Source organism: Corythoichthys intestinalis, chromosome 11 (assembly GCF_030265065.1).
Source record: "Corythoichthys intestinalis isolate RoL2023-P3 chromosome 11, ASM3026506v1, whole genome shotgun sequence".
Taxonomy (NCBI): domain Eukaryota; kingdom Metazoa; phylum Chordata; class Actinopteri; order Syngnathiformes; family Syngnathidae; genus Corythoichthys; species Corythoichthys intestinalis.
The window spans coordinates 18,278,325-18,290,542 of NC_080405.1; the positions used below are offsets into that span (position 1 = coordinate 18,278,325).

The window sequence follows — 12,218 nt, forward strand, 5'->3', positions numbered from 1 at the left end:
CTGGTATTGGCTACATGAAAAAAGAAAAATCACAACTACATCAAAAGAATAGATGAGAAAAGTTCTTTTGGGCTCTTACAGAGCGAACTCACCTGAGCAATTGAGTAGTCGGAGGAGTTGGCAGCCTGCAAGCCCTCGTTGCCCGAAATCCCAACGCCGACATGTGCTGTCTGAATCATCCCGACGTCATTGGCCCCGTCGCCAATAGCCAGCGTGATGACCTTCACCTGCTTCTTAACCATTTCTACCACCTCTGACTTTTGCAGTGGGGACACTCTGAAAATATAATACCATAACACCATTGATGTTGACACGCTACTTTTAGATGCAGCATTAACCCATTGGCTGCCATTGACAGCAATAGACGTCCAATCCATTTTAACCCGGAGGCTCGGGATTGTTCGATCTCTGCCAACCCCTCACTCAAAATAGATTGGACATCTATTGCCGCCAATAGCAGTGAAATATCATCACTCAATGTCAAATATCCCAGTTGAAAAGGATTCAATGTCAATGGCATTGAATGAGTTAAACATCACGATTAGACTTTCATTCTATAAATTACATCGTAAGTACTAAATTGATCTACGAGATAGAAAAAAAAATAAAAAATCAAACTACAGTGGTACCTCTACATACGAAGTTTATTCATTCAAGGACCTTGTTTGTAAATCGAAATGGTTGCATGTCGGGCAGGATTTTTCCATAAGAATACATTATAATTCAATTAATTTGTTCCACAGCCCGAAAACGTACACTTAAATCCTTAATAAATGGTAAATTGCCAATAGCATTTACACAGACCAAAACAAACAAATTATAAATAAAAATTGGAACATAAAATAATAATAATAATAATAATACTTGTAATAATGTAGTGAAACGGGTAGTAATGTGGCGGATGTGTTTTGTGTGGTGTACTTGAACGCACCGTGTGGCTGACTTGACAGAGTGAGAGATGACATTTTACTTTCACTTTGTTCAGCTGCGGTGGACAGTAGGCATGTTGTGTTGTACAAGTTCTGAAATAAATGATTAAAAACCTGAAGAAGCTGGTGATTTTTTGGCGACGTTACCACAATAATAAATGTCAACTTAACTTATAAAGACTGGCGAACGGAGGCGAGAGGAGTATCGTCGAGATCATAGACATTCTTTGGCCATATTGTTGAGCCAGTTCACGGACGGCACACCACGCTCATATTTTTCTATCATTTCCATCTTCATTTCAATGGTAAGCCTAAACGTTTTTCCTGTTTTCACCACCAGCTAACATTCTTGGAACCCATATTGATTTGTCTCACAAGAAAGTCTGCAATGCGTTAATCTTGGGGGGGGAAAAAAAAAACTGCGGTGCTGTCATAAATTGTCATATTTTGAGCATGTCGTCGGATGCAGAAACAATTTGCGAGTCAAACATTACGGCGGATGTCGAAAAGATCATGTGCCAAACATACGCAGAGATTAAGGGGGGGCTGGGGGGGCATAGCCCCCCCCCCCCCCCCGTGGCCTAAAATGTCATTGCATATAATTGACTGTCCAATATATGAATTTAAAATTAAGACTTTGTCGGTAAAATGTTGTCTATAAAAGTTGTAAAACAAACGAACAAAATTTTTTTTTATAATGGGTCAAAATTATTTTTTTAAACAGATCATGTGACTAGCACCTTAGAGACTGTCATTTGCTTTGCTTAGCCCCCCCCAAAAAACACAAGATGGAGGCAAGTACGTATTTTTTTTTCAAACCTAAGCTTTCAAAAGCGACAACTACTGAGCGAGAACCAAGAATTGAAGAAGTGGACCATGAAACGCCGGAGAGCACAGCCAAAATGGTGAGTGGAGTTTCAGTTTGCTCAACTAAAGACGTTAACCCTCAAAAATGATGGGAAACAAAAAAACGCTCATTTTCAACGTATTATTGTAAATATTCCAGGCTGGAATATTCAGTCAAAACAGATGCGGCGTCTACTTCTCCACGAGGTAAGACAGAAAAATGTGCGCACTCACACACGCATGTACACAAACACAACCTGGATGTCTGTATGTACGAGCATGGGCTAAGCTACTATCAGAGCATATATCTTGTAAGCTAATTTTATTGCTGACACTGCGTTTCGGGGTCATCAACATTTTTGCCCCCCCGCCACAAAACTCCGCCTATGGTGTTGACGCGATCATATGTCGTGGTACCACTGTAATGCTATTTTCAACAATGGATTGTGATAGGCCAAACCAACAACTCTTGATTGTTGTTGTCAAGAGCTTGTTTTTCTGCACATACAGTACAATGAAAAGAAAAAAAAAACATATCAGTGCCTTGCAAAAGTATTCGGCCCCCTTGAACCTTGCAACCTTTCGCCACATTTCAGGCTTCAAACATAAAGATATAAAATTTTAATTTTTTGTCAAGAATCAACAACAAGTGGGACACAATCGTGAAGTGGAACAAAATTTATTGGATAATTTAAACTTTTTTAACAAATAAAACACTGAAAAGTGGGGCGTGCAATATTATTCGGCCCCCTTGTGTTAATACTTTGTAGCGCCACCTTTTGCTCCAATTACAGCTGCAAGTCGCTTGGGGTATGTTTCTACCAGTTTTGCACATCGAGACACTGACATTCTTGCCCATTCTTCCTTGCAACACAGCTCGAGCTCAGTGAGGTTGGATGGAGAGTGTTTGTGAACAGCAGTCTTCAGCTCTTTCCACAGATTCTCGATTGGATTCAGGTCTGGACTTTGACTTGGCCATTCTAACACCTGCATACGTTTATTTTTGAACCATTCCATTGTAGATTTGGCTTTATGTTTTGGATCATTGTCCTGTTGGAAGATAAATCTCCGTCCCAGTCTCAGGTCTTGTGCAGATACCAACAGGTTTTCTTCCAGAATGTTCCTGTATTTGGCTGCATCCATCTTCCCGTCAATTTTAACCATCTTCCCTGTCCCTGCTGAAGAAAAGCAGGCCCAAACCATGATGCTGCCACCACCATGTTTGACAGTGGGGATGGTGTGTTCAGGGTGATGAGCTGTGTTGCTTTTACGCCAAACATATCGTTTTGCATTGTGGCCAAAAAGTTCAATTTTGGTTTCATCTGACCAGAGCACCTTCTTCCACATGTTTGGTGTGTCTCCCAGGTGGCTTGTGGCAAACTTTAAACAAGACTTTTTATGGATATCTTTGAGAAATGGCTTTCTTCTTGCCACTCTTCCATAAAGGCCAGATTTGTGCAGTGTACGACTGATTGTTGTCCTATGGACAGACTCTCCCACCTCAGCTGTAGATCTCTGCAGTTCATCCAGAGTGATCATGGGCCTCTTGGCTGCATCTCTGATCAGTTTTCTCCTTGTTTGAGAAGAAAGTTTGGAAGGACGGCCGGGTCTTGGTAGATTTGCAGTGGTCTGATGCTCCTTCCATTTCAATATGATGGCTTGCACAGTGCTCCTTGAGATGTTTAAAGCTTGGGAAACCTTTTTGTATCCAAATCCGGCTTTAAACTTCTCCACAACAGTATCTCGGACCTGCCTGGTGTGTTCCTTGGTTTTCATAATGCTCTCTGCACTTTAAACAGAACCCTGAGACTATCACAGAGCAGGTGCATTTATACGGAGACTTGATTACACACAGGTGGATTCTATTTATCATCATCGGTCATTTAGGACAACACTGGATCATTCAGAGATCCTCACTGAACTTCTGGAGTGAGTTTGCTGCACTGAAAGTAAAGGGGCCGAATAATATTGCACGCCCCACTTTTCAGTTTTTTATTTGTTAAAAAAGTTTAAATTATCCAATAAATGTTGTTCCACTTCACGATTGTGTCCCACTTGTTGTTGATTCTTCACAAAAAAATTAAATTTCATATCTTTATGTTTGAAGTCTGAAATGTGGCGAAAGGTTGCAAGATTCAAGGGGGCCGAATACTTTTGCAAGGCACTGTATTATTGTTATTGAAGAATTGCTTGTTCACCTCAAATGTTTATTGTCCTGAGAGAATATATACATCTTATTGTAGCACATATGTTGCAGGGCTTTCTCATGAGTGAGGGGCTTAGTGCTTTTATGCCAAAAGTCTCCATTACTCCCCAAATGCTCGTAAATAAAATGTGTTTCTTAAGAAGTTTTTATGATTCATATTTCAGCGTGCTGTCTAAAACTGTGGTGGGCTTGTAACGGGACCAGGGTGACCTCCTCTGTTGCGCTCCCTGAGTGTGACTGTTAAACATACAGCTGTACAACCTCCATCCATTTCCTCGTGGATGCTTTTTACTGTGCTCTGAGGAGCGTTCAACACTGCACACATTTTTATGCATTCATCTCCTCTTCAAGCTATTTTGTGGTGAATGTTTGTGTTTCTTTGTGTGTTCTTTAAAACAACAGCTGCAAAAAGTCTGATCTTGGATATACAGATGTTTATATTTATGTAATAATTTCTAAAGAGCTTTCTGACCATTAATACGAAATAGTCCGTATCACATGTAGTTTCTGCAGAGAGGAATGAGCATGAGGTTAAAAAATATGTCCAGTTCGTCATTACGCAAGATGAATGTGAGACTTCAGCATATCTAAAGGAGTAGTTAACTTCCTGGTGAAGAAAATCCACAGGCATGTAATGAAATGTAAAGGTTTTGATTAAGCTCTAAAAACATGGTGCCAACAGGGTTGTACGGCATCTATATGGTGCTTGACAGCAGAAGTACTTCTCTTTCAAGTTAACGTTCTAAATTTAGCTGTGACTCTATAAACCTTTCAAGCCTCAATTGTTAAATCAGGCGACATTTATGAAGAACAGTAAACACAGATTCACCAAAGGAAAGTTGTGCAATTAAGAAACAGCTTTTAAAACACAACATAAAACAATAACTACTGTTGTAATAGAAGATGCCACAATCATTTTGATAGCCGACTAATCACCAATTATTTTTACGAGTATCTGCTCAATGAGGAAAATAAGAATTTGAACACCCTGCGATATTGCATGTTCTCCCACTCAGAAATGATGGGCAGGTTTGAAATTTTCACGGTAGGTGCTTGTGCCCTCTGAGAGACAATCTAAAAAAAAAAATCCAGAAATCACAGTGTATGATTTTTTAACAATTTATTTGTATTATATTGCAGCAAATAAGTATTTGAACACTTGAGAAAATCAATGTTAATATTTAGTACAGTAGCCTTTGATTACAATTACAGAGGTCAAATGTTTCTTTTAACTTTTCACCAGGTTTGCACAGACTGCAGCAGGGATTTTGCACCACTGCTCCACACAGATCTTCTCTAGATCAATTAGGTTTCTGGGCTGTCACTGAGAAACACGGAGTTTGAGCTTCCCCCAAAGATTTTTTTATTGGGTTTAGTTCTGGAGACTGGCTAGGCTTTTTACGAAGCCACTCCTTGGTTATTCTGGCTGTTTGCTTCGGGCCACTGTCATGTTTGAAGACCCAGTCACGACCCATTTTCAATGCTCTAACTGAGGGAAAGAAGGTTATTCCCCAAACTCTCACAATACATATGTAGGTTCCAAAACGAAAAAGAGCCCTAAGCCCGACAATCTCCTCGCTCGGTCCCCCTCACGCCCACCGGTCAGCGGGGAAGTAAAACTCTCACCGCGCTCGTTCCCAGTTCATTTGTTTAATCCAACAAAGAGTTAATTCAAACACTTGTCATCCAAAATATAAACAAAGGAGCGACTGAGAGATAGAGGGATAGAGAGACTAATTCAACTAGGAAGAGAGAGAGAAAGAGACGTCAAAAACTGTTTGGGCCCTAAGCTTCCTACTTCTTCCCTTCACGCCAACTGACTCGCACACCGAGCCACTTCCTAATATATCATAGGACATGACGTCACAAGTCCGTCCCATGGAATAAATAAACAAATTGCAACTTGTTTTATACAACCAAATACATTATTTACAATTAATATAAATAATTATCCAAATGTTATTTTAGGCACCTACAACATGTTCCTGGTCATCCTCTCCTTAATACAGTGCAGTCATCTAGTCCCATATGCAGAAAAACATACCCGAAGCATGATGCTACCACCCCCATGCTTCACATTAGGGATGGTGTTCTTGTGATGGTACTCATCATTCTTCTTCCTCCAAACACTATGAGTGGAATTAAGACCAAAAAGTTCCATTTTGATCTCATATGACCACATGACTTTCTCCCATGACTCCTCTTGATCATCCAAATAGTCATTGGCAAACTTAAAACTAGCCTGTACATGTGCTAGTTTAAGCAGCATCATGACGTCTTCGTGTGTTACCAACAGTAACATTGGAAATGGTGGTCCCAGCTCCTTTTAGGTCATTGACCAGCTCCTCCTGTGTAGTTCGTAGCTGATTCCTGACCATTCATAAGATCTTTGAGAACCTACGAGGTAGATCTTGCATGGAGCCCCAGTCCGAGGGAGATTGACAGTCATGTTTAGCTTCTTCCATTTTCTAATAATTGCTCCAACGATGGATGTTGTATCACCAAGCTGCTTGGCAATTGCCTCGTAACCCTGTCCAGCCTTGTAGAGGTCTACAATTCTGTCTTTGGTCTTGACCACGTTAGAAATTGGAGTTTTTCTGATTGTATATGTTTTTTTTTCACTTTTAAAAATATTTTTTTGTGAAAAAAACACATATCTCCTTAAAAAAAGCTAAACAATAAATATTAATGCAAAACATACAAAAAATTTGAAATTAGACAATACTTACTATTAGGAGGCTTAAAACAGAGGATTTGGACCATTTTTAGGTCACAACTGTTAATCGACTGTTAATATAGCTGTCGACTGATTTGATAATCAAGTAGCTGTTGATTAATCGAGGTAGCCTTACTATATCATAACCATGTTTTGCCCAGTATGAAAAGCAAATCACACCCATCTTCAACCTTATGCCCATTTATTACTTTTCAAATTATAAAACAGGCATATTTTAAAGTGTGGGTGGCAGCCGTAGTAACCAAAGAAACACTTTTCAACAGATTTTATCCCCCCAGATCCTACCTGCAGCAGATGACGGCCTTGCAGGATAGGGCAAGGTCCAGGAAGTACTGGCGCACACCAAACGTGAGGGCGTATTTGAGTGTCTTCCCATCAATTATGAGCGCAAAGTCGTTTTCCTTGTAAAGAGCATCTCCCAGCATGCCGCAGTGGTGGCTGAGGGTCTCCCGTGTTCTCTGCCAGGGGGAAAAAATTGGCTCGACTTCAGGAATACAGCACAGAAAGATCTACAATCCGTATTATTTCTAGCTTGACGGATTCTCAATCATCATCTTTTAATTGTTTGTTTAATGGGGTTCACCCAAAAATCACGGTGGTATAAAATCAGTCAGTCTCATTTGCAGTCTGATGGTCATAACAGCACAAATCAGTATTAGCAATTGTTAACAGATGCCAATGTACAGTAATATTATTATAAGAGTGTCATTCCCAATCTTTGCTACGTTATAACTCTTACAGATAAAAGGGTTTTCATTTTTTTTTCTAGAAAGTTGTTGGTATAAATTGAGGAAAAAAGGACGTACAAATACAATGTGTAATGTGACGTAATTAATAAAATGCGCCAAGATCAATTCTCTTAAATCAAATGTCCTAACCACATTTCTTGTTTATCCAAAGCTACTATTTTGAGGAGAGGATAAAATATTGTTTCTGCTTATTATGTTTTCTTTAATTTGAAATCCAAAGGGATGAAAAGAGGAGACAATTAGATGATAGATGAGCAAGCATGGTAAGACCCCAACTGTGCTAACCTCAGCTATAATTTATGATACCGCAAATATTTTGTGAAATAACACAAAATACCTCCACTGTAGTATTTTCATTTAAGTATGAATCCTTATAATGTTACTAGGAGATGTTTGAAGACTTGTTAATAATTAATGAATGATACATTTGTAAAGCATGATTAATTGTCTACTGGCTACATACACAGTATAAAGAATGATAATGAGCAATAGTCAACATGAGACTAGAGGATTTATAGTTCCAACTGGAAGCATTTGGACTGGACATCAAGACTTCTGTCTTCCACTATCTTCCAGCCAGATGGTAAAGCAGTTAGGAGATTTGCTGTTGGCTTGAACAGTTATTGTCGAACAGAATTCATTTAGAGATGCTGGTCTAATCTCGTTTTGTTCTTGATTTTTTGAAGCTTTTTTTCCAAGACGACACAATGGAAACAGAAATAACTTGTAACTGTCATTAACCTCTTATTTATTGGGATTTTTGTATGCAGTGTTATTTACTTGTCTAATACACAAAATGTAGTGCAGGGCAGTGTGTGGGCATGTCATTAACACAGCTCCATACTACAAATTATAAATACTTTTAAGCAAGATACCTACCACATGCTTTGAAAATTGCAATAATAAAACTTGTTCCAAAAAATCTGATCTGGACACCTCGACAATTAGTAACTACAGGCCGATATCAAATCAGCCATTTCTAGGGAAAATCATTGAAAGAGTTGTTTTTGAGCAAATTCATGCTTTTATGAGACAAGACCATGATCATGTGCATCCAAGAAGAAAGAATCTTGCTTAATACTCATACATAGACTTCATAATGATTGACGGGTGAGATTCCACCTTCACTGCGCAATGCCTTTAAGTTGGGGGCTGCCCTACAGTCTGCTTCAGTTATTTGCAGTTGGTAGCAGAGTCAACGCAAGCAGCGATCCAATGCCTGATTTAGGATTGAAAATGTACGAAAGATGTCCCGCATACAAACGGGAAGGATTGTCTCAGGAGTGATTTGTTCTAGGATTCAAGGTTATTATATTTTTCTTATCATGCATGCATTTTGAATCGTTGTGAAAAATCAATCAATCAATGGGAGAAATTAACCGCTACGGACTAGCATCATTCTTCGACATATTTACGTAAAGTAAATGCAAACTGCCCGTTTTTTTTTTTTGTTGAAGAATCGAGACTCTTTTACATCCGTATCTATAAAGAATTCAGGGATTGAAGGATTTATTCATAATAATTTTCAACGGAAAAAGCTCCTTGTTTACATATGGCGGCTGCCAATTTCATTACAGACTAGCTTCATAGTTCGCAATATTCACGTAAAAAATAAATGCTACCGGCACGGTTTTTTTACTTTTAACAAAGAATCGAGACTGTTTTATGTCCATGTCTGTAAAGAATTCAGGGATTTAAGCATTTATTCATAAGAATTTTCAATGGAAAAAGCCATTGTGGCAGCCCCCTTATCACAACAAAGAGTTAAGAGACAAGCATCATTCTTCGACATAGTTACGTAAAATAAATGCTATTATATTTATGCGTTTTTTTTTTTCTTTTTTTTTTTCTTTTAACCAAGAATCGAGACTGTTTTATGTCCATATTCAGGGTTTTAAGCATTTATTCACAAGAATTTTTAATGAAAAAAGTTCTTCGTCTGTGATTCCATGCAGGTCCCCAATTTATCGGCCCGGCGACCCGTATTCCGTCAATACATTATGAAATGTATGACTCGTACTTGTAATTAATAATAGCAATAGTACTTGGCTAGTAGGGCTGAACGATATTGGAAAAAACCTTACATTGTGACTTTTTGGGGTTTGCGATATATCATGATATATATTCCAATATTAAAACTAGAACAATATTCACCAGTTGACTTGAATAGCTTTTTTTGGAGTTTTCCCCTTGTTTTTCCTCATTTATACTTGTATTGTTAATTTCTTTATTTTGTATTCTTTAAATAATTTATCATATTCTTCATTAGAAAAATGTTATCTTAGTTTCTGTATTTTTTTTATTGTTGCATGGTAGATTTAAGGTGCTTCAATTTACCTTAATTGTATTTATTTATTAGTATTCATTATTTTAAGAACTGAAAGTCCCAAAAAATTACAAAAGCGTAAGATATTTATTCATATACAGTTTAATCCAGGAGAAGGAGGTTTATCTGTGAATAAAGAATGTGAATATATAAATTTGGTATAAGAAGCCATGTCTCGGCACACTTGCTGCTTTTATGAAGCAAACCAAAAGTTTACGTGTTTAAAAAAAAAAAAAAAAAAAAAAAGTAATAATCGGCCATCCTGCGATAGGACTATTACACACACAAACATCGCGATGGCGATTTTCAAACGATATATTGTGCAGGCCAATTGGCTAGTACTTAATAATAGAACTTGGCTTATTAGAAGATTTGCCGTAAGCTCTGACACAGGCCAGTGTAGTCCATAAAGTTTACCATGCAGTTGGTTAAGTCTAAGTGGTCTTTGAGAGGATTCAATAAATGTCAAAGTGCATCATAGACGGGTTGTATCTTGAAAAAAAATGTACTTCAAGTAAATGAAGAACCATGATACAGCAGAGGAACACTGTATACTGTAGTGTACATGCTTACGCAAAGATGACAGACATTAACAGGAACCTGGTGAGTGTGTGTGAGGGGTTCAGCCCGTGACAAGGTCCAATCTGTCAAAGTGGTCATGTAGGACCAGAGGGAGCAGACAGAATTGGCTTGGCAAAACAAAACTCTGAAACCTCAGCTTAAAGGAAATATTTGGACAACAGGGCTTTGCGTTTCAGCAGATACACAGCGTGTGAGAGATGATGGATTAACATAGGAGAAAAGTGAGGAAGAGGACACGGAAAGCAGCTGCGCATATGTGAACCGTCTGTGTAAAACAGCATCAAATCAGACATCATTTGTCATATCTGCATGAAGAACAAGACTTATTGTTATTGTATTAAAGTTCTATCTCCATTTTGGGCCCAATCCAGTCATTACATTCTATGATGGACATTCAAGCAAGGCAGCCTTTCCCCCTAAATTATGCTGTGGAGTCACAACGCTAATTCTCCATGTCTCCTTCTAAAAACCTTTTGTTATGGCTATAATGAGCCATTTAGCCTATGTGAATCGCCAGTGTTTGGTTTTGGGAAAGGCAATTCAGAGCCTCCCGTAAAGACTGTGCTCTATTGTTGATACATGACACATGATGGGGAATTTGGATGTTTGCAGAGATGTAAAGTCATCAACTGCCTAAGACGAGGAAGTCACTACACAATGGGATTAATCCTGCTAAAATAGACAAGACTACTGCAGTCTGTCTGTTACAGTGAAAGTTGAATTTCAACATTACATTACTGCAGCGTTGCACCTCCATAGAGGAGGACATGTTTTGTTGTAGTTTTTTGCAAAAAGAATGAAATGTAAGTAGTAAATTTAAAGGTTCCTAAAATGTGACATCTGTTTAATATTGAGGGGTATCAGTTGCTAACTTGACAAGTATATGTCAAATTTGGAAAAAGCAGAAAAATGAAATTCACAGGCTCTGAGAAAGTAACTTGCAGTATTGACATCTCAAAATGAGAAATTGTAATTTTTGATTTGTGACCATTTTTAATTGTATTTTTAACCTAATTCATTGTGTTAGGATGCTGAGCTTCTCCTATAATAATAATGTGATGTATACAAACAAACATGTCACCTCTCAGTTATGTTTTCTTATGAATGTACTATTATTATTATTATTATTAACCTGACCCTGATTCTTCCGACAAGTGGCTGCTGTTTGGATCAGTCAGCAGCGGGGATTCATTTCCACATGGTCCAAATTCCAAAATAGGTGAGAGCTACCTGCGCGAAAACTTTTTCGGCATGAGCAGTCAACCTGCTCAATTTATTTATTTTTTTGCAGTTTATTTATTTTACCAACTAAACATTTGCATTTCTATTATTTACAGGTCGTGTCTCAAGAAAAACCAGTGGTAAATCTTCAGAGGAACATGTATGCACTCAGCTTTCTGTCTAGTAGCCACACACTCATGCACACCCAGCCCCGCACACCACAGTTATTACACATACACACACCTGCATAGGGTTGAAAGTTGAGGTATTTGTAAAATGTAACAATTGTTAATAGTTCAGTATGTCAAAATCAATAATGATTTTGCCATTAAAAGTTAATGTTCAGAGTTGACTGTGTTGTTTGCAGAAGGGAAGCACCGTTTAGATAAAATTGAAATGTCCAAAAAGTAAAAAAGCATCAAAGTCTAAATTCTCCACACAAAGAGCTTGTTTTTTTAACCTGAAATTGATATTTTTGTGAACACTTCTAATGTTTTATTGCTGATAAATAAAGCAGTTTTTCAACCACTGTTCTGCAGCACAGCACAATGCTGTTAGGTGAAAGAAAGTTCTAATTAATAGGTGAACGTGGATGATTTTCTAAGCACACAAGATACTCCGC

At 38.1% G+C, this 12,218-nt stretch overlaps 1 protein-coding gene across 9 annotated transcripts in view; it reads right to left on the minus strand.

Annotated features, from left to right (window-relative positions):
• Positions 1–12,218, minus strand: part of atp8a1 (ATPase phospholipid transporting 8A1) — a 196,433-nt gene that overhangs the window by 73,162 nt on the left and 111,053 nt on the right. For all 9 annotated transcript variants that reach the window (XM_057850549.1, XM_057850545.1, XM_057850550.1 and 6 more), the window contains 2 exons: positions 7,004–7,176; positions 93–276 (listed from right to left, as the gene is read on the minus strand). In XM_057850549.1, coding sequence (XP_057706532.1) covers positions 93–276; positions 7,004–7,176 — 357 coding nt within the window. The remainder of the gene's footprint in view (positions 1–92; positions 277–7,003; positions 7,177–12,218) is intronic.